The 22,571-nt window shown below is 41.9% G+C and overlaps 2 protein-coding genes across 5 annotated transcripts; both read right to left on the bottom strand.

The window, feature by feature from the left end:
• Window positions 1-658: 658 nt before the first annotated feature.
• Window positions 659-3,083, bottom strand: LOC100285320 (multicystatin). Of its 4 annotated transcripts, none has more exons than XM_008649742.2 (4): window positions 2,745-3,083; window positions 2,106-2,337; window positions 1,909-1,985; window positions 659-886 (listed from the first exon to the last, which is right to left on the bottom strand). In XM_008649742.2, the coding sequence occupies exons 1-3, from the start codon at window positions 2,928-2,930 to the stop codon at window positions 1,909-1,911; spliced, it is 495 nt and encodes a 164-aa protein (XP_008647964.1). In that variant the 5' UTR covers window positions 2,931-3,083; the 3' UTR covers window positions 659-886. The 4 variants fall into 4 exon arrangements, with proteins under 4 accessions (XP_008647964.1, NP_001151685.2, XP_008647963.1 ...); NM_001158213.2 differs by having other exon boundaries at window positions 694-886; window positions 1,909-2,012; window positions 2,745-3,057; XM_008649741.3 differs by lacking the exon at window positions 659-886 and adding an exon at window positions 1,066-1,427 and having other exon boundaries at window positions 1,909-2,012.
• Window positions 3,084-4,630: 1,547 nt separating this feature from the next.
• LOC103630351 (uncharacterized) lies at window positions 4,631-18,047 on the bottom strand. Its single transcript, XM_008651414.4, has 8 exons — window positions 17,667-18,047; window positions 17,097-17,310; window positions 15,630-16,357; window positions 7,235-7,408; window positions 7,015-7,131; window positions 5,998-6,177; window positions 5,638-5,684; window positions 4,631-5,246 (listed from the first exon to the last, which is right to left on the bottom strand). Exons 1-8 carry the CDS (start codon window positions 17,715-17,717, stop codon window positions 4,916-4,918), a joined length of 1,842 nt encoding a protein of 613 aa, XP_008649636.1. The 5' UTR covers window positions 17,718-18,047; the 3' UTR covers window positions 4,631-4,915.
• Window positions 18,048-22,571: the final 4,524 nt, after the last annotated feature.

Genomic DNA, 22,571 nt, shown 5'->3' with positions numbered 1-22,571 from the left:
TCCGGCCGTCAGGCAGGGAACCCGAGCTCCTGCACCAGGTCGCGGACCGTCCGGCCCTGTGCCGCGGACCGTCCGCGTCTGACCAGAGAGCACCGCCGCCTCACGCCAGGTCGTGGACCGTCCGGCCCTGTGCCGCGGACCGTCCGCGCCTGACCAGAGAGCACCGCCGCCGGTTCTTTTGAAGTGATTGGGGCCTCCAAAAAGGTGTCAACAATGAGTAATCTTCGTGGGTATGATCACGAGCGGATATTTACTCTACCCAACTCGCGGATATTTACTCTACCCGACTCGTTGTCATCCCTAGCAGCAGTCGAGTGAGGCGTTGTTAGTGGCGATGCATTGCAACACGCGACAATTCATGGGTATGAGTAATCTTTTTTAGTAGTATAAAAAAGTATTAGTATGTTCTACAATGAAAACAAACAACATCAATCTCTACATATGGTTAAGACAAAGAAAATGTTGATTTAGAGCAACTCCAAAAGTCTTTTTTGTATTAGAAATATTATTCCTAGTAAATGAGAATAGAGATTTTAGTGAAAAAAATATCATCCAATAATTTCTTCAATTAGATCTTTAAATATTGTCATCGTCTATTCCATATTACGCACTAACCAAAGACGCGGCAGGACTGATTCTCTAAAGTACACAGAAGACAGAGAAAAAGTACTTGAGGATCAAAATATATATATAGCCAGAAGAACCTCCTTATATACAGACATGGAAATGAACAGTGTGAAATACCGAAATATACAGTTCTATGCTCCCACGTTTGAAACGAAACATACATATTCCAATAAACAAGGCAAAGCATTTCAGCTTGACATACTCTAAATACCTAAATCTTCATTTTAAACCTTTACGCTTTCCATCCTTGCCTGGAATCCTAGTCACACCAAGTATGTTTGAAGTGAGGGATGAGCCAAAACTTATATCACATTGTCTTTGCAGAATGTTGCATATGAGAAAAGTAAAGATGGTTTTTTTCTTTGCTAGACTATTAACATTAATACACCAAACAAGACAGTTATCTAATATCAAGTAACTTGGGTTGCAAGTTAAAAATACCAATTTATGATGTATGCATCAGAAAGCAAATAAACAGACAGAGATAAGAGTCCAGTTGGTCCTAAAAAAGGGAAGTTCTTTTCTGAGGACTGATACAACCGCAGCACACCACACATAAACATCTATTGTTCATCAAAGCATTGGATATCACCTGGTTCCTGAAAAGGATTTGATTGTGGCCTAGATTCCTGAGCTATGCCACTGTTTTTCCACATAGTATTACAAGATAAACAAACACTGCGAATGAGATATGGCTATGTTAAGCACTGCATGATGCAAATGCTGTCTTGTGGAACGAGGAGTGTCTGGCATAGGTGTGTGCTTCCTGCTATTTAGTTTCTTAACAAAACTTCGTATGCCTGCATACAAAGTTCTGTTAAGAATCCGAACAGCAAGCTGTCTACTGATAGTACACGGTTTGATGGGCCCAAAGCACCAGTGCGAATGCATCACATGATTACATGAAGAGTATCACTCTTGGTTTTCCATAAAAAAACAAATAGCAATCCCAACGAATTCAACTAACAGTATCCATCCAGTAAAAACCATCTTCCAGATGCCAACATATAAGGTCCCACATCAGGACTAGATACTTCCCAGTTCCCACAATAGCCATGGCAAAGATAAAAGCAACTATATAGACATTGTTTAGTTTGCATCATGCACTGAACCATTACTATACAAGATACCAATGCAAGATAAAAACAAATCATGGTTACAGTCATTGGGATCACTGGCAGCCTGTCCTTGGCTCGTGTGATCATAGGTCGGTTAACCAAATAGCAAGAGACCAGAAGTGGCACCCGTTGCACAAGAAGATAAAAAGAGATGAAATCATACCTAAGATGATGATGTGAAATCGCCGGAAAGCCCATCATTCTCAATGGTGTGCAGGCGAGCCTCTTCTTGTACAATATCTGCTTCAAGAGAGAGTTTGGCAATTGCTGGAAAAAATCAACACCACGTTTATTTATCATGTTGGATTATATTGGATAATTAGCATTATATATTATCCAAACACTGAAGACCAACAATACCTTGCCCAGAGCTAACATCAGAAGCAACAGAAGGCTCGGGTTCAGATTCAGAGTCTCCAACAAGGCGAAACTCAACGACAGACTTGAAATCTTCCCACGGCTTCACCCAAACCTTTGCTCTGTACACACTCTTTTTTCCAGCATCAGCTGCCTCCAGTATCAGGTCATGCAGGGTCCCGGTCACCACCTGCCGCTTGGATTTGAGCACCCTAGTAAACTCCAAAGCGGCGCCCTGTACAAGAAAATTCTCCAAATATTATAAACTCGGAAGAAACTCAGCGTGGCCGTGGGGGTACATACATCTACGGAGAGATGAGAGATCATGCCACTAATATGAGAAAATACAAGTTCGACCATTAACCGAAACGTTGATTCTAGCAAATCTAGTAGGTCACTCCCCCAAAGAGTTGAGACCTAAGTTTAAGGACCCCTGCAAGTTGATGCAACTGGGAAGCCCGTTAGCGAATCCATGGACCCAACTCTTTTCCCCTCTCGGGAGTGAAACTTCATTGACCTAATTAGGTGGCGTCACCTCGTAAGTCAATGCAATTCACTCTCTCATGGTAGTACATACCAAGAGTCCACACGCTGATGGAATTGGTATCGGCAGGATGGAGAGACGAGGAGGGAGGCGCACACCTGGTTCTTGTTGTAGTGGGCGACGGCGAAGCGAGCGGCGTCCTCGGCCTCGGCTCGCTCGCGGAGCGCGGCGAGCACACCCCTCACGAGACCGCTCTCGTCCCCTCCCAGGTGGAACCCGGAGACCGCGGCGGCGGAGGCCGCGAGGAGCACCGCGGCGAAGAGAAGGGCGCGGCGAGGCATCATCGTCAGCGCGGCGAACCTACTACCAGCTGGTTGGTTGGTTCGCGTCGGCGTGTGTGTGGCGCTTGGCTGCTCTGCGCTTGTGTTCGTGCTCGTGTTCGCTCTTTTTGCTTCGAACGGTGTCAGTGTCACAGTGGGGCGGGTGGGGACTGGGGAAAGCCAAGGGAGCCGGGTGGTGGGGCAGGTTGGCGTGGAGGGGACAGCGACGTGTGATCCGATCGGAGCCGTCAGCGCTTTGGGATCGGGCGGTGGGTGATGACAAGGAGCCCGACGCGGAGGAGGTCGCTTTGTCGTTTGTCGCCGTCCGGCGCAAGCGTGTCTGCGTTGCGCGTCTGCTCGCTCTTTCTGGAGTCGGCGACCCGCAAGGCCAGTGGGACCCCTGGTCCCTCCTTCTAGGACATCCGAAGCTTCTCGTGAGCTAGGCAATTTCAATTTACTAGTAGTACAGAGTTATTTTTTTATAAAATTCCTTCAATACCATCAAAACTTATACCAATCACTTCAATACCATCAAAATTTATAGTTTTCCTTCAATACCATCAAATTTAAATTTTAATCTCTTAAATAACATTACCGTTAGTTTGAAGCTAACATCGTTAGTTCAATTTAAAGTCAATCTCTCCAATGACACTAAAATCTATATTGATCCCTTCAATGCCACTAAAAATTGGTTCCATTTATTTGGGGTTTAAAAATTCCAGAATCAAAAAATATGAATCAGATTTTTAAAATTCCACTATTTTTAAAAACTTTAGTCCATACTTAAGTTTTTTAAAAAAGCGAAATGGTATAGCGAAGTAATTTTGGGGTTTAAAAAGTATGTACTTGAGTTTTTAAAAATCGTGTAATTTTAAAAATGTGATCCATATTTTTTATTTTGAAATTTTTAAACCTTAAATATATCGAACCAATTTCTAGTGACATTAAAGGGGTCGATATAGATTTTAATGGCGTTAGAGGGATTGATTTTAAATTGAACTAACGGCGTTAACTCCAAACTAACGATAATGTCATTCAAGGATTAAAATTTAAATTTGATTTGAAGGAAAGTTATAAATTCTGATGGCATTGAGGGGATTGATATAAATTTGGATATTATTGAAGGGATTTTCTCTATATTTTTTTTTGACACATTTACGCCGCCGTAGGCAGAGGCTCCTATGCATAAAATTCAGAATACACATACGAAGGCATTGTTGTAATGTTGATGAAACTGCTCACACCATTCCTACGACAAATCAAAAATAAGTAGATCCTATGTCTCATAATGCTTGTTCAGAGCTCATCATATAAACTGAAGAGTATTAGTTCCAAGAGAGAAAAAATGAATGCAAAATACCCCTTCACACAAAAATTGTAGGTATGTTTGCTCATAGAAAAAGTCACACAGCATGGATTTTAACCTATAATTTCTCTTACAGTATGTAGTTAATTGCTAAAGAATCAATATCATCTTAGAGCTACTCTGAACACAAATTATCTTACAGTATGTGGCTAATTGCTAAAGAATCGATACCATCTAAGAGTAAACTTGAATTACAAGTCACTTTAGCTTTATCCTAAATTAAAATTTCTCTAACTTTAACAAGCTTATGAAAAATTACACCAACGCTACATATCCAAATTAATTCCATTAAACCCACCATTTAAGTATCAATAGTGCATTAGTATTATAGGCGTTACTGTTTTTTTAGAAAACGTAGTAAAAGTCAAAGAATATTAACTTAGAACAAAATTAAAAACAACATAAAATTTAGACAGGAGCAGGGGCAGCTGAATTCTTCACATTTATATATACCACGTCAAGCTGCAGTTGGACCCATCCCACATACTACTGCGGTGAGCTAGTGAGTCAGTTCCACGACACAGTTCCCACATTACGACTAGATTAGCAACGCACTAGTAAACGTTTATTCACCATTATTACTAGTTTATAGTAATTTCTATGCTTCAGCATCCACTCGCAACCGCGCTATTCCTGAACACCTTCAGCAAAGCTCCCATCCATCGCCGTCCTTGGAATCCACACGCTTCAAAACGCCTTTACCAGTGTCGTTGCCATCTGACACCTGCACAGTGCACTCGTCGCCATTCAGATCTTTGCGCGCTGGGCTTGCAGGTTCAGCAAGGGTGTGCTTATCTAGAGACCCATTGGCTTCGGTGGTCCTATCAGAGGAAGTCCAGCTCTTGTGATGAGAAGAATGCAGTGAAGAAGAGAGGCTTGACATAGCTGAGGGCTGCAACTTGCTCAATGATAGGCGCTCATCCACCACTCGCTTGAGCAACGAAACATCCTCACAGATCCCAGTCATCTCGCCTCTGCAATGAATCACAGGGTTGGTTACAGATTTAGAGCTCATAAACACTCGAGATAGTCTACTACTATTATCATAGCTCTAAATCATTTGAGCAGGCGGGGTGGTACATTATTGTACAGTGCAGACTGCAGACTGCAGATAAGAAATGGCTCGAAAAGTTAGACATTACACTAAATAAATAAATAAATAATGTTAAATGAGAACTATTTTAATGTTTGCTTCAATTCCTATGTATCTGAATGACTATTATAACATGCATTCATCTTAGTGTGTAGAGTGGTATGCTCATGAGAATCTTTGAAATATATAAAATGAAACAGTTAAGTTTGAACAGGGCTAGTATTGAACAGCTTAAACAGTACTGAAGCAGCTGAGATGAAATGACAACTTACTGCAGCATATCAACAATTTGGCTCCGCTCAACCAGGAATTCCTTCAACTGTCCAAACAATTTAATTATAAACATCAGTAAACAATTTAAGATTGGTTCATGATTGTGCGTTGTAAAAAAATGTTCTGCAAATTTATACATTTTATTATATGTGCCTTCCTGCAAAACAAATGTGTGGACAATAATAGGTGCCTGTACTACTCACCTCAGGATTATATCATCCATAAAAGATTATTAGATAGAGTAAATCAATATCTATTACACACAGGAACATCATGTTTGATAAAACACGCAAAACACATAAATAAAATTGTCAAAATTCAAAAACCATATTACTATGGATTAAGGAAGCAGATAATACCTTCAGGTTCTCCTCAGCTTCTTTCTGCAGTTTTCTCGATTCTTCAACAATAGAATTCATCATATTTTCCTGTTCATTGAGTAGTGTCTGAGCAGCAACCTCCTTTTCAAGCTTTTCTTTCTCGGCTGCTGCAATTTCTTGCTGTGCAGCAACCAATCTTTGATCAAGAGTTTGTCGTATCTATACAAATTAAATTCAAACATTAAATTTAGCATCAATTCAGCTTTTATAATGTAATGCATCAATTACATGGCCACTGCAGATTTTAGTCTTGATGATTGTAAAAAAAAGTATAAATCAAGTCAGATCAATTTAAAATGATAAAGTGAATCAATTCTGCATATGTAAAATAAGGAAACTCGGTCGGTAGGGGAAAGACCCCACGGTATTGTATTAAGAAGCCCAATTGGAGCCCGATCGAGAAAGGTCACAAAAGCTGCACCCCCTCCCCCTCCGGCGACCCCAGTGCAGCATAAGTCTGCCCCTATAGGCTAGATCTTTACTCGTACTTTGAACCCTCCTAGCCCCTACACGAGGATCGGCTCCCCATAGGTCAGTCCATCTCATATGAGCCTTAGACCTATGCTTTAGCGTGGGACAGAAGGGTATTTTTTTTAACCACAGCCTGAAAATTCGATCCCACGAAGAGTCGAACCCAGGACCTGAGGAGTGCTACATACCACATAACTAACTCATTTAGAGACCCTTTCGCAAAGAGTGCTACTCAGACCACCTAACCAACTCAGTTAATCAGTTAATGGCCTTTTCGCAAAAAAAGAAGAGGAAACTGAAACTGAACATACCAACAGTTCCATGTTTTGGTATGAAACTCAAACCAAAGTAGACAAAAAAAGGTTTTCCAATTTGACAAATAAATATGCCAACTATAAACATAAAGGTGTCAGTTCTTCAATATCACAGTTTACAAAATTTAAAGATTACTAACTTTTAGTTCATACAGGTTGATAGTTATTGTGCCAACTCCAGTGTGATACCAGCACCAAAGAAACAATATACCTCTTCAATTATCACCAGATATTTATTCCTCTCATCTGAAAGCCTCTGAAGTCGAGATTGAAGCTCACGTGCCTCTGTGGTTAAAATAGCTTTCTCGCCAAAAACCTCGCCAGCATGCTGTAGATAGAAAAAATGTCAGATATCATGTACCATGACCCTAGGCAGATCAAAAGGTTTTATAAAATGATGATTGAATATCTATTAGGTCAGAGGGTAAGACCATATCATTTGCTTCCTTCGCATGAGTTAACATTTCTCTGAGCTCCTCAACTTTGGTTAGAATGCCTGTCCCAGCAACAGATGATTCACGTTTGGCTACTTTAGCCTTTTCTTCAAGAAGCTCAACATCCTCTATCATTTTTGTAACCAACTCCAAAGAAGGTAACAGATCATTCTGCATATCAAAAGCACAAGAATGAACCACCAACTTCAACAACAATATGATAATCAATCATTGGAATACACATTTTACATAGAAAGTGGTGTTTAAAACATGAAAGCATCAGAAAGTGAAAGAAGAAATATAGCTCGCATAGAAGTTTTGACTTTTGCTGAACTATTATCGGCAGTCCTCATTGTTCAAAAAATTCAGGCTCATATGACAAAGAAACATATCCTAATAGGAAACTAAATAAATGACTTTAAGACAAATCTGTTGGAAAATATATACCGCGGCAGCTTAAATAAAATACTCCCTCCGTTCAAAATAATAGAATGTTTTGGCTTTTCTAGGTACATTGTTTTTACTATGTATATAGACATAATGTATATATAAATGCATAGCATAATCTATGTATCTAGAAAAGCCAAAATGTCTTATGATTTGGAATAGAGGGAGGGAGTATGTAATGATCAATATCAAGGATGGCTTGAAGTGGCTCTCGTCAATCTAAGGGGTGGTGATCTTTGTTAAGGCCCATTACGCCCATCCTACTGCTAAGGCTTGTTGTCCTCTATATATACTGCAGCCCGTATGAACAGATGATTATCTATCAATCCCGAGGTTAATAGCATGGTAACAGAGCAGGTTAGGATTTGGGTCTCCTAATTCCACCCAAAAAATTCGCATTGTAGCGGCCGACTTCCATTATTGTGTCGCTCTGCTCTGCTCGTTCTGATTCACGTCGCTAGTGCCTTCACACACAGGCACACGGAGGATTCCCCTTCTTCGACGTTCTTCTTCGCCTGCGCCTTCCCTTGCCGGCGTCCGGCGTCCGCCTTGCCTCCCCCCGCCTAGCACCTGCGGATTTGTGATTTTCCACTTCACTGCGGTCGAGGCTATGAGCCTATGACTCATCAGCGACAAGATCCATGATCCCGCGATCAAGAGAGGCTCTTCTGCACGCGGGAAATTCTGCGATCGAGGGCGCCTCTTCTGCACGCGGGAAATCCAACGTCCAACCGCGTGGAACCTCCTCCACACACATGTCCCTGTCCGCTGGACCTACTGACCGCAAGGAGCTGCTCGTACTACCGCTGGTGGGCGCAATACTCCTTTGTTCGAGTGGTGCCTGCCTCTGTTTGAGTGGTGGCCTTTCTGACAAGGCTCTGGTATTACTATTCTTACTTCGCAAGTTGGTACACAGCTTCACTCCAGTACAAATCTCTCCACTTTGTTGATCTTTCTCACGTTCAATATGTCAGCCAATGCTATTGTTGTTAACATTGTGCTTAATGGTCAGAACTACCCAAAATGGTCCTTTTTTGTTCAGACTACACTGAGAGGTTATGGTTTACTCTTCCATTTGACTAAAGATCCATCGGTTGTTGTTGATGATAGGAGCAATGTTGTTGCAATCAAAACATGGGAAATCAATGATGGCAAAGTTATGACTGCAATGGTCAATATCACCAAACCATCTATGATTATGAGCCTGTCCAAATTCACAACAGCTAAGGCCATTTGATCTCACTTTAAGGAATGTTTTGTTCAAGACAGTGGTGCTCTTTTACATACTCTTATACAGCAAACTCATATCATCGAGCAACATGATATATCTATTGATGAATATTACTCAGCTTTTGATCGTCTAGTGGGAGCATTGACCTCTATGGTTCCTGCCTGTTCAACTGCTCCTTGCCCTGCTCATAAGTTTATTAAGATCTTTACCTACAAATTTGTTATGGGAGTTCGAGCATCATCAAAAGCTGGCGCTTCGTCATCATCTTGGGTTATGCTCCTATCTTTACCTACAAATTTGATATGCTCCTTGCCCTGAACAAAACATTTATGGGAGTTTGAGCATTGACCTCCTAGCTTTACCTACAAATTTGTTATGCTCCTTGCCCTGCCTGTACAAGATTCATCAGTTGTTGATGATGATAGGAGCAATGTCCTTGCCCTGCTGGTGCTTCGTCATCATCTTGGGTTCCTGACTCCGGAGCCTCCTTTCATGTGACATCTAATCAGTAACAGTTGGCCTCTATTACACATGGGTGCTTCTATTCAAAGACTACTGATGGTACTTCATGCCCCATCACTCACTAGGGTTCTCTTTCGAATTCTCTTTTTTTAATAGTAGTACTGCAGGGAGAGCCTGCATTATTTTCAATTAAATAAATAAAACTGTCGTGTACATTGGTATATTACAATGTGTGAACCCAATCTCTGATCTCTCACACTGATTTCTTCATTCTGAAACAGAGTAGAAGCATTTCCTTCTTGAACATAACTTGGCAAGTGTGTGTTGTGGGAGGAGCATTTTCCAAAATCCAGCCATTTCTACACTTCCAGATGCACCATAACATAATTATCACTGCTTCTATTTTCCAGTCTTTCGGAAATTGTTGGATGGTGGACAGGATCGAAGCGTGGAAATTCGGTGCGTGTGGTGGTGTTAGGTCGAGTTAGTCCAATTGTCTGCCAGCATTTTTTTGCAAAGTTGCACCTAATGAGAAGATGGACCACAATTTCTTCTTTCTGCAATATGCAGTTCTCACATGTATATGAATCCAACTCCATGTTTCTTCTTCTAAGCATTGCTTTTGTATTCAAGCGATTGTGAAGTAGTAGCCAAAAGAAAAGTCCGTGCTTAGGTTGGCATTTGGACGCCCACAACAGCCTGAATAACCGTGGAGCAAAGGGAGCTCTTGTTATGCATTTGTATATTTTCTACGATGAAAACCGTGAAGAACCTCAATTGTATGTCCATGTGTCCTGTCCGTCTGAGGTTCCTTGTTCTTGGAGCTCGGCCGAGAGCAATTGGAATTGAGTGAAGGCCTGCTCGGACAAGGGAAGATGAAACATGTCTTGAAGTTGTGTAGTCTCTTTCGCTTGCATGTGTAGTCCTTGTTGATGGCATACGAAAATAATTTTGAGTAATATGTTGACAATAGATTATCACTCCATTTGTCGTACCAGAGTCGAACAGTACGACCATCTTGTATGACCAATTCTGAGAGGTCCCTGAAAGAATTGAGGGTCTTGAGCACATCTTTCCACCAGAATGACACGACATTTTCCCAGTGGGTACCTTCCCTGCTCTGTTATGGTTGTTCCAAATAAGGTGCACCCAATGTATGTCTAGTCTGTTGAAGAATTTGTGGTCTCTTTCGAATTCTCATTTTACCATCCCCAATATTTCCTTTGCACCTGCGTTATCTATGGATCATCTTTCAGTTGGACAAATTACATATCACAATTGCTTTGTTGGATTCGATGACTCATCTTGCTTTGTACAAAATCGTCGCACAGGGGATGTGATTGGGACTGGCCATTGTCGTAGATCTGCTCCTCGTCTCTACATCTTGGATACCTTACGCCTTCCTTCATCCACTGCCTCTTCGTCTCATGTGCTATCTGCTGCATTGGCATCTATTGCATCATTTGCCCAATGGAACCATCGTCTTGGTTATCTGTGTGGATCCCGTTTGTCTACTCTGATAAATCAGGTTGTTCAGGTCATACACCCGTTGAGTCTAGTTTTCAATGTAAGGGTTGTCATCTTGGAAAACAAATACAACTTCCATATTTTCCTAGTGCCTCTCATTCTGCTAGACCTTTTGATTTGATTCACTCTAATGTTTGGTCCTACACCATTTGTTTCAAAAGGTGGTCATAAAAATTATGTCACTTTTATTGATGATCATTCTCGTTATACTTGGGTTTACTTCATGAAACGACACTCTGAGTTGTTTTCCATTTACAAGTCTTTTGCTTCTATGGTTCACACCCAGTTTTTAAATTTTCGCTCTGACTCTGGTGGTGAATTTTTATCTGCTAATTATCGTCATTTCTTGACCTCAGAGGGTAAACTTGTCACTTGCTCAACTTCTTGTTTTGGTGCTCATGGACAAAACAGCGTTGTTGAACCTAAACATCGCCATGTCATAGAAACTGCACACTCTTTTGATATCATCCTTTATTCCGTCGTATTTTTGGGGTGAAGTTGTTTCTACGGCAGTCTATCTCATCAATAGACAACTGTCATCAAAACTATCAAAACACCAGGCGAAGTTCCTTTTAGGACTTCACGATATGATCATCTTCAAGTTTTTTATGCACATGTTATGTCTTGTTAGCACCCCACGAACGGACTAAACTGACTGCTCAATTTGTTGAGTGTGTTTTCCTTGGCTACAGTCCCGAGCATAAAGGATATCTGTGTTATGACCCATCTTCTCATCGCATTCGTATTTCACGAGATGTGAGTTTTGATGAAAATCGACCCTTCTTCCACAACTCATCCACCCACTCCTCATACTTTCCCACAGAGTCCACCTCATTCCTATGTCTCCCCCCACATTCTTGATCCTTCATTTGTGCCACAATCTCCTCCTATAACCACACCAACTGTTCTTATTCCCATTACACCACCATCCTGTTGTGCCCTGCGGCCGTCGCTTGTCGCCGACGACGTGAGGAGATAAGAGAGAAAACACCAATATGAGCATTACTTTGTTATGAACTAAGACTCTCATTTTAGAGTTTGTCCCTTATCTGTTCCTGCTATGGCATTCAGGGATAAATGACCAAACTCGGAGGTGAGGGCATCCTCCATGTCCAACTGCTGCAGTATGTCATCAGTGAGAGTGACATACAAATCATTCACCACTAGTTCATTAACCATGGCTTTAGGTCGCTTGGCACACTTAGCTAAATGGGCAGGGTAAAAAGGTTCTGAACAATAGAAACACAAATTATTGGCCCGACGGTAATCTCTCTTTTGTCTTTCTTTACTCAACAGTCAACACTGAAGACGGTGGGGAGTTTATTCTGTTGTTAGACTTAGACGGATTGCTCAATTGGGAACGAAAAGAAGCCAGTGAACAACTAAACCTGAATTTGTGTTTGTCCATGAGGGTCTCTTGAATTTTGGCAATCCGAACATTAGTCTGAGGAAGGTGAGATTGCACTGAAGCTGCAATATCAAGTTTCAGACTGCGAGTAAACTGTGTGATGAAGAACATCTTATTGAATCCACTGTTGTGCGTCTCTAGAAGAAACTGAACTGAACCAGTCTGTTTCAATTCCAACAATTCATTCAATGCATGCTCATAGTCATATGCCATAAATTTAGCCTCGACAACACCCATAAATTGATCTCAAGTAAAAATAGCATGCTGACGTTGTGCTTCCATCCAACGGCCAGCATTCTCTTTCATGTGCATAGTAGCTGTGGTGACCCAAAAGTGTTTATGGACATTATAGAAGTGAAAGTCCTCACATTTGTGTTTCTAAATTCTAGGATCTCGGCCAATAAACTCCAAAAAAACAATTCCGGCAGAGCACCATGATATGGTTGTGGACCATCCCCAAAACTTCTGGGAAAATCATGTACTGGGTGGGGTGCAATTGGCTCACCAAGGTTCTGGATGTGGTGGAAGAATACCATCTCTGGAGTCCCGAGAGAATGTGTCCCCGTCTTCCTCAGTGGTGCGCTCCATGGTGAGGTGAGCCACAGCCTTCCCTATAGTCGTGATCTGTTGCGCCAGTAGCAATTGTTCCTTCAGCACTTGCTCCATGGCTTTCACACCAATCTTGGTTGACTTGCATCTGTTCTTGAACACGGGTGACATCGCCGAGTCTTGTGAAGAGCAGATCAATACTCTTTGTGATATGACTCCAACGCTCCTCATTTTGCTTCCCGGCGGTGGCCATGGCATCCAACATGAAGCGTGTTTGAACCAAAGGCTTTGGCGACGCCGTGTTGACCGCCCGCAAATCGAACTGAGATGACTGGGAATTACGGGAAATCGATATCGCCGGTGTTGCACGTCAAACGTAGAGATCTCAACGAACCCTAGCCGATTTCAGTGTCCATCGATGGAATAGTGCGGAACACGCGCTACAGACGCGAGGATGAACTGTCTTGATACCACTTGTTGTGCCTCGTGGGTGTCGCTTGTCGCAGACGACATGAGGAGGTAAGAGAGGAGGAAAAGGCTTGTGCAAGGGGCAAAACTTCTATCCGATATGTTTTATGTTCTATTTCTTGCCTTCTTGTCCAGGTTCTTATTTACATAGTGATTACTCTCACCGACAACTGGGGTCCACACAGGGTACCCGATTACATCACTGGAAAGTGTTTAACAACCCACTCACACGTATGCTAGAGAGGACACCCACTGCCTGCCACACTTCTCTTACGCCTGCTTACAACTGTGGCACGTCCGGCACACAGGGCACGACACATCCACTTCCACATCATCGTCATCTTACTCCTCTAAGCCACTTGTCACCCAAACCTACATTCGTTGTTCCCGCTCTATCCCCACAACTAGTACTGATGTAGAACCTGTTGCAGATACTTGTACTAACACTCATGAGCCTTCTGTTGCTTTTAATCGGGGATATTGTTTCTGTGACCATGGCAACATTGAACCTCCAGATCGCTATGTTTTCCACGTGCTGCTACAATAACTGTTGAACCATCCTCTTACCAAGAGGCTTCTAGTATCCCTGAGTGGCAGCTTGCTATGCTTGAGGAATTGGCTGCCCTCGAACACACGGCTACGTGGGATATTGTTCCTTTACCCTCGCATGTTGTCCCCATCACATGCAAATGGATCTTCAGAGTTAAGACGAAGTCTGATGGTTCCATTGAGCGATACAAAGCTCGTCTCATGGCTTGTGGTTTCCAAAAGACTCAGGGGCCTAATTAAGATGAGACTTTTGCACCAGTTGCCCTTGCCCATATGACTATTGTTCGTACTTTGATTGTTGTCATAGCCTCATCATCTTGGATTATTTCTCAAATGGATGTCAAAATTGCTTTTCTTCTTGGTGATTTGCATGAAGTTTATATACAGCCACCTCCTGGTGTTGATACTCCCTCAGGGCATGTTTGTCATCTTCGTGCCTAATACGGTCTGAAACAAGCCCCTTGTGCCTGGTTTGAGATCCAAGAAGCAAGTAAGCTTCTCTCGATCTAATACTGAAGCAGAACTTTGTTCTCTTGCCACTACTACTGCTGAAATTATTTGGCTGCGATGGCTATTGGCTGATCTTGGTGTCCCTTGAGATACTCCTACACCTCTTTTATGTGATAGCATGGGTGCTATATAGATCTGTCAGAATCGTATGAAGCATGAACTTACTAAACAAATTGGTGTTGATGCCTTGTTCACTTGGTCTCATTGTCATCAAAAAACTATTGATCTTCAACATGTACCTTCAGAATCCCAAATGGATGATTCCTTCACCAAAGTGCAAACCAGAGCACAACATCACTTTCACTTAATCAAACTCAATGCTTCAGATCCTCCACTTCCACCTTGACTTTTAGGGGATGTTAAAGCCCATTAGGCTCATCCTACTGCTAAGGCCTGCTGGCCTCTATATATACTACAGTCCCCATGGACAGATTATTATCTATCAATCCCAACTCACAAGGTTAGTAACAATCTTGTGCCCTTTTCATCATGGACAACAATTGGATTGGCCAGTACACCTAATGAATTAACTACAATCCAATATGATTAATTGATTATCTCAATGTACCTTGATTGCTGCACATAGATACACCTATCTATTAAACCTAGTGCAGAAGATGACAGTAGAGTAGGCCACTGTTCTTAAGGCGTCGCCTAGGCGTCCGGGCGGTGGTCTAACGCCTAGGCGCCTTGCCCGCCTACCTCGCCTAGGCGCCGCCTAGGCGTCCAGGCGGTGGTCCAACGCCTTGGACCGCCTTACCGCTTTAAAAAACCATGGAGTAGGCTATCCTCTTCTATGTAAAAATGGACATGCTTAGTGTGTGTTTTGTGTACTTGTGACAAATCAAACAACCCTGATTGGCGTTTGTACAGGTCTTTTATGCTTGTAAAAAATTAGCACAGGACAGCTTTAATTAAAATTGAACATGTGGTGTTTTTGAGAAACATTGAACATGTGCAATTTCATACCAGATCCTTCACAAACGACAATCACGAAACAAAATATGTTAGGCATGTATTCGTGCACTTTTTAGTCCAATATACTCGCTTTATTTCTCAGGGAAGGCCAAACAAGATAAAAAAAGAGGGAGGGTGCCACCATCAATCCAAATGAATGTTGTACTAATATCCAGTGCTAGTGGAGACAACGACATGAAAGGGACATGGTAGAAAATGTAATGAAAATTAATATCTGCAAATGCATAAAAAAAGACTAGTGCACAGCAAGCGTAATACATTACCTTATTGCTTCTGGCATCAGCAACAGAATCCTCAAGAGACTCAATACTAACAGAATGGCTTGAGTGAGTTGAAGCCGTAGAAGCCAAATGATACAAATTAAGATCAGGAAGCATATTCGTAACATTGCTGGTGTCCTTCTGTTCTATAAATCCAGAAGTCCCAGCGGGGGATTCTTCTTTATTTCGACCAGGAACATCCAGCACAGGCACAGAAGAATCTTTTTCAGTACCCAAAATTCCAGAAGATACTTTATCATTAGAACCAGGAGGCAAAAGGTCACCATCAAAATGCATGTCCTCATAGCCACTGAAGAACTCCATTGAACTGTTCTGGGAAAAGTAATCCCCAACTGGAAGCATCTTATTAGGATCTTGATCATGGGATTGTGGAGCTATGATATCACCACCATGTTTCCCAGTCAGTTGTTGAGAAAAACATTCACTTGATAATCCACTATATCCAACTTCATTATATATGTTAGCCAACATTTTCTCTGGATTGGTATTTGATGATAGCACATCAAGGTTGGGAATCAAATCATGCTGACTGCCATTTGGTATAGGATCAGAATGTAGATTTAGTTGCTCACTGACCCCTTCGACTGATGCAAGTCTTCCCACACATTCATTGTTTATGTTTTCTTGCTTGCCAGTTTTAGCCTCCCCAGAAGAAGTGTGTTGTGCAGGGTGAACACTTACATCAATCTCATCGATATGTATCTCATGTCCTAATTTGTCAACAGCCAACTCAGTTAGTATAAGTTCAAGAAATGTTTTTTTTAAAAGAAAGACTGTGGAACAGAGCTCCCAGTATATTCAACCCAAACCTGAAATTCGCTCCCACGGGGAGTCGAACCCAAGATCTAAAGTAATCATCTAACCAACTCAGCTAGAGGCCGGTTCGCAAATTCAAGAAATGTCAATGGTAATATATGGCAGCAATGTCTAAAACAAAATATTATTGGTTCAATTAAAAACAAAAAGGGATACGCAGTTATGCACAGAATAGCTCTAAACTGAACCAAGCTTTTGAGTGTGGACTGGTTCAAACATAAATTTTACCCAAGTACAACCTCAGCAGCCTTACATAATAATTACTATAAAGTAACAAGAGCACTGAATAAGTTTAAACACCACTGGTATAGTGGTAAGTGAGCCAAATAACCCAATTTCATGCATGTGTTTTTGGGGACCTTTCAACCATATTGTAAATCTTGTAATAACAACTAAAAGATATAAGGAAAATACTACCAGTGCAGAAGAATGTGCAAGCTATCATCAATATACCTTTAGCACATCTATTTTACTTTTATAGTACAAATACACTATATATGTAAAAAATGTCCTGATGGATCCTAACAGAACACCTTTAAGGCTTTAACGCTAGAGTGCAAATGGGGCCAATCCTCGTCTTGGAAGGGAAAAAAGATGTAAAACTAAAAGGCTAAAATTTTGGTTTCAACTCACCTGCACATGATGAACTACCCACTTCATGTGTGCTGCGATTAGCAAACAAATTCCCAACAGAATCATCCATAGATGGCAACACTTCTTTATGGGTAAACAAAGTTCCAGCTGAACCAGTCATGGACGGCATGACTTCATCAAGGACAGTAACCACCGCGGAATCAACATCTTTACGGTGCTCAACTGCGATAGCCTTCAGTATACGATGATCAACCTGCACAAAAGAGGAATCAGACAAACTTGCCCTCACAAAACACAGCCAGGAACGGCACAAACGTGGCAACTCAGTCTGCCCGTGAACCCAACACAGCTAATGCCTATAGTTTGATCTAATCGTCAAATAATCATGTACGGCCTATCCATAACCACTAAAATCGAATCGAATATCACAGCAACAACAGATCCTAATCTCCGTGTGTGTCCTAGAGGCTAGAGCTAGTGATCCTACCCTAGTACCTTCATAAAAAATAAAAATACATTCAGGAAGAAAAAAAACTTCTTTTGCAGCCCCTCACACATGACATATCAAAGGTTGTACACGAGACACGGACGACCACCGATCGTGCCCACCTCAGGGAAGAGTTCTTTGAGGGAGCGGAAAACCTCCTTGAGATCGCCCATCTGAGAACCCCAGATAACAGAGATCGATGCAGAACCCCGAGAACTGAGCTCCCACACGGCTGTCTCCAGCGGTTCGGATGGAGAGGATTAGGGTTTGGGGTTCCCCGCGGATTGCGTGAGAGACCAGGTGAAGAAGGATTGAAGGAAAGCGAGGAGGCGATCAAAACCGCGGGGGAGGACGGGCTTGTACCAGCTCCAGCCTCCAGCCCTCAGCCCAACCCCGTCCCTTCCTTTTCCAGATATAGGTCCAACAGTAGACCGGACCAATACTTCGAATTCGATAACGTGAATGTTGTGTTAACCAAGTAAAAAAAAACTATAATCTCAACTAAAGGACTAATAGGCTGTTTGGTTTGAGGAATGAGCTAGTCCATCATATTCTCACTTCTCACTTTTTTGTTTGGTTGTGGAATAGAATGAGTTGATCCATCGTCACCTCATTCCTTATAGTTAGTACTAATATGAGGAATGAGATCATCCTACCAAATTTGAGAAATAGACTCATGATGCATCACCACATTTTGGATGGAGTGATTACTCAAACCAAACACCCCCTAAAGGTGTGTTTGTTTTACTTGTAAGGGACCGTTTGGTTCCTTTAATATAGAGACTAAACTTTATGACTAAAGTTTAATCCTTCATATTTTTTGTTCTAGTTACTAAAAGTCTTCAAAATGCATTAAATATATCATAAGAGAACTAAAATACTCATCAGCATTTGAAAGCATCTAGAGTGGGTGAATAGTTGATCATGCAAAAATCAACTCTAAATAAGACAAACTTTGTTTATAATAAATGTTAGTGGGATTAAAATCAGATTGATATGAATAGAGGCAATGAGAAGAGAACTCTTCACTTGATTGTTCCTTTAAGATATGTACTTAGGAACAATAGCGCAAGTGAATGTGAGAACTCTATGGAAGAACACAATCATAGTAGAAAGATGCACAAGTGACACGGTGATTTTATCACGTGTTTCGGCCAATTTCTACTCCATGTTGCGGTGACCTCCTTCGACCAAAGGTTGCACTCAACCCCTCTCAGGTGATCCAAAGATCAAACTTGAGTATCACGGGTTTATTCCTTATCTCGAGTTTTCCCTTTGTGAGGAATCTCCACAATTTAGAGTCTCTCACCCTTACACGATAGATCTCAAGTGAACACAAGAGCAAAGAGGGAAATAGAATCACACATACGAGACAAACTTGCAGCGACTCACGCACACAAAACAAGAGAGAAGAGCACAAAGACAGCACAACGGAGTTACAACTCAAAACAAGTGCCCAAATCTCAATCTACTAAAGCAAAGGCACAAATTTGATGTCTCGGTGTTGTTGGATGTTCAATGAGTGCTTGGTGTCCTGCTTCATGTGTCTATGGGTCATTTTTATAGCCTCAAGGCAGCTAGGAGCCGTTGGAGTTCCATTTGGAAGGCTCTGGTTGTCTTATGTCCGTGGGCGCACCGGACAGTCCGGTGCACCACCGGACAGTGAACAATGCGTGATGCACTTCCTTATTTGGCGAAGCCGACCGTTGCAGCCACCGGCCCCGTGGCACACCGGATAGTCCGGTGCGGTCTGGTGACCGTTGGCGAAGTCCATGTGTCGCTCGTTGATCGCGTGATCGACCATTGGCGTGGGCGCAGCTGGCACACCGGACAAACCGATGAATTTTAGTCATGGTGCCCTCAACTTTTCCCGAGAGCGGGCAATTCATCGGAGTGCCACCCTGGGCACCGGACAGTCCGATGCATCGCAGGCTAGTGCAAGTCTGACTTGCTTCAGCTAGCTACACTTCTTTTGCTTCTTTTGGACTTGGCTTAACTGAGTTCCTGGCACTTAGACAAACATGTTTAGTACACAAAACAATTGACTAAGTGTTCAGAGCTTATCTTTATTCTTGATCCATCAAGATTTGCATTATATCCTCCTTGGAGCTCATTTTGCTTCAAATACTTTTGCTCACGCATCATGTTTGTTTAAACATAATGTGTTGTGCATCTAATCACCAAAACAGTATATAAATGACCCAATGGCACATTTCCCTTTCAGCATTCTTCCGCCATTAACGCAAATGAAATAAAGGAGAGCAAAAAGTTGAATTTATATGTTTTAGTTCCTTTTAGTCATCCCTTGAGGGACTAGAGACTAAAACGGTTTAGTCCCATCATTTGGCAGTTTAGGGACTAAATAGGACTAAAATAGAGGGACTATCCCTCAAACCAAAACGGGGCCTAAATTATTTTGGATTATGATGAAAAGGTACGAGGATAAAATATCACTTTAAAATCACAAATAAGCTGAAATAAGTTATTACTGAGTAGCTTATTTCAGCTTATTTATGATTTCAAAGTGATATTTTACTCTCATACCTTTCACTATAATTCAACTTATATAATTTAGGAGGGAAACAAACAGGGCCTAGAGGCATGTATAACCAGGATATTATGTTTCGGTTCTCCAAGCACTAGATACACTAAAAAACACCTTCATACAACCTAATGTATTTAAATCTTGTATCTTATTTACTAGAACATGTCAAGATACAACTCATTTATGTAGGTTGTATGGATAGAATCGTATATATACTTAGAGAACCGTGCTAGATATGTTCCTTCACCAAGATACTGTCTTTTGTATTGTTTGCACTTATCTTAATACCTCCTAAGATACGAGACATTTATGTGGGTTGTACATACCCTAAGGAATGAGAGGTTCAATAGGCTTCTAAAAATTTATTACTGTAGTTTAGGGTCTACATGATTTGGTTGTAGTTTTCTAAAAAACTTATTCTAATAAAACTTTTGTAAAAAATGTTTTGCTGAAACAGCTGTTAGATATAGATTTCTGTAATAGATTCTATAAAGGTATGACAACAACCTAGCAAGACGGACATCTCTCTAGCCTCTCAGCTAAGACGATTCGACAACCGGACCGTCGACAGTGTGAGGGGTATGTCGTGTCACGAAGGCATATGCCTGCTGAAAGTCGCCTAGAGGGGGGTGAATAGGCAAATCTGAAATTTATAAATTTTAAGCACAACTACAAGCCGGGGTTGGCGTTAGAAATATAATCGAGTCCGAAAGAGAGGGCGAAAACAAATCACAAGCAAATAAGACGGATGACACGGTGATTTGTTTTACCGAGGTTCGGTTCTTGCAAACCTACTCCCTATTGAGGTGGTCACAAAGACCGGGTCTCTTTCAACCCTTTCCCTCTCTCAAACGGTCACTTAGACCGAGTGAGCTTTTCTCTTCAATCAAACGGGACACTTAGTCCACTACAAGGACCACCACAACTTGGTGTCTCTTGCTTTGATTACAATGATCTTGGGAACAAGAGAGGAGGAGGAAGAAAAGTGATCCAAACGCAAGAGCTCAAAAGAACATGGCAAAACTCTCTCTTCTAGTCACTATTGCTTTGAGTGGAATTGGGACTTGGAGAGATTTTGATTCACTCTATCTGTGTCTTGTATTGAATGCACTAGCTCTTGTATTGAATGTGTTGGCTGAAAACTTGGATGCCTTGAAGTGTTGGTGGTTGGGGGTATTTATAGCCCCAACCACCAAAGTGGCCGTTGGGGAAGGCTGCTGTCGAAGGGCGCACCGGACAGTCCGGTGCACCACTGGACACTGTCCAGTGCGCCAGCCACGTCACCCAACTGTTAGGGTTCGACCGTTGGAGCTCTGACATGTGGGGCCACCGGATAGTCCGGTGGTGCACCGGACAGTCACTGTTCACTGTCTGGTACGCCATCTGCGCCTGCTCTGACTTATGCGCGCGCAGTCCGCGCACTGTAGCTCACTGTTCACCTTTTGCAGACAACCGTTGGCGCTGTTAGCCGTTACTCCGCTGGCACACCGGATAGTCCGGTGCTACACCGGACAGTCCGGTGCTACACCGGATAGTCCGGTGAATTATAGCGGAGAGGCAATCCCAGAAAACCCGAAGGGGACAAGTTTGGAGTTGGTCTCCCTGGTGAACCGGACACTGTCCGGTGGCACATCGGACAGTCCGATGCGCCAGACTAGGGCAGCCTTCGGTTGTCTTTTGCTCTTTTTATTTGAACCCTTTCTTGGACTTTTTATTGGTTTGTGTTGAACCTTTGGCACCTGTAGAACTTATAATCTAGAGCAAACTAGTTAGTCCAATTACTTGTATTGGGCAATTCAGCCACCAAAATCATTTAGGAAAAGGTGTAAGCCTATTTCCCTTTCAATCTCCCATTTTTGGTGATTGATGCCAACACAAACCAAAGCAATTATATAAGTGTGGAATTGAACTAGTTTGCATAAGGCAAGTGCAAAGGTTACTTGGAATTGAACCAATTTACATTTCATAAGATATGTATGGATTGCTTTCTTCATATTTAACATTTTGGACCACGCTTGCACCACTTGTTTTGTTTTTGGCAAACTCTTTTGGAAATTCTTTTCAAAGTCTTTTGCAAATAGTCAAAGGTATATGAATAAGATTTTGAGAAGCATTTTCAAGATTTGAAATCTTCTCCCCCTGTTTCAAATGCTTTTCCTTTGACTAAACAAAACTCCCCCTTAATGAAATTCTCCTCTTAGTGTTCAAGAGGGTTTTAGATATTAATTTTGAAAGAGGTCATACCAATTTGAAACTATATCAAAAATAAGATACCAATTTGAAAAACTTCTTAAATATAAATTGAACATTTTTGAAATTGGTGGTGGTGTGGTCCTTTTGCTTTGGGCTAATACTTTCTCCCCCTTTGGCATGAATCGCCAAAAACAGATACTTGTGAGTGAAATATGAGCCCTTATCAAACTTTCTCCCCTTTGGTACATAATATAGGAGCGAAGAATTATACCAAGGTTGGAGAGCGACG

The sequence above is a fragment of the Zea mays genome, chromosome 6 (assembly GCF_902167145.1).
Source record: "Zea mays cultivar B73 chromosome 6, Zm-B73-REFERENCE-NAM-5.0, whole genome shotgun sequence".
Classification (NCBI taxonomy): domain Eukaryota; kingdom Viridiplantae; phylum Streptophyta; class Magnoliopsida; order Poales; family Poaceae; genus Zea; species Zea mays.
Note: the sequence above shows the minus strand (reverse complement) of the source record. Positions and strands in the feature narration are given on the sequence as shown.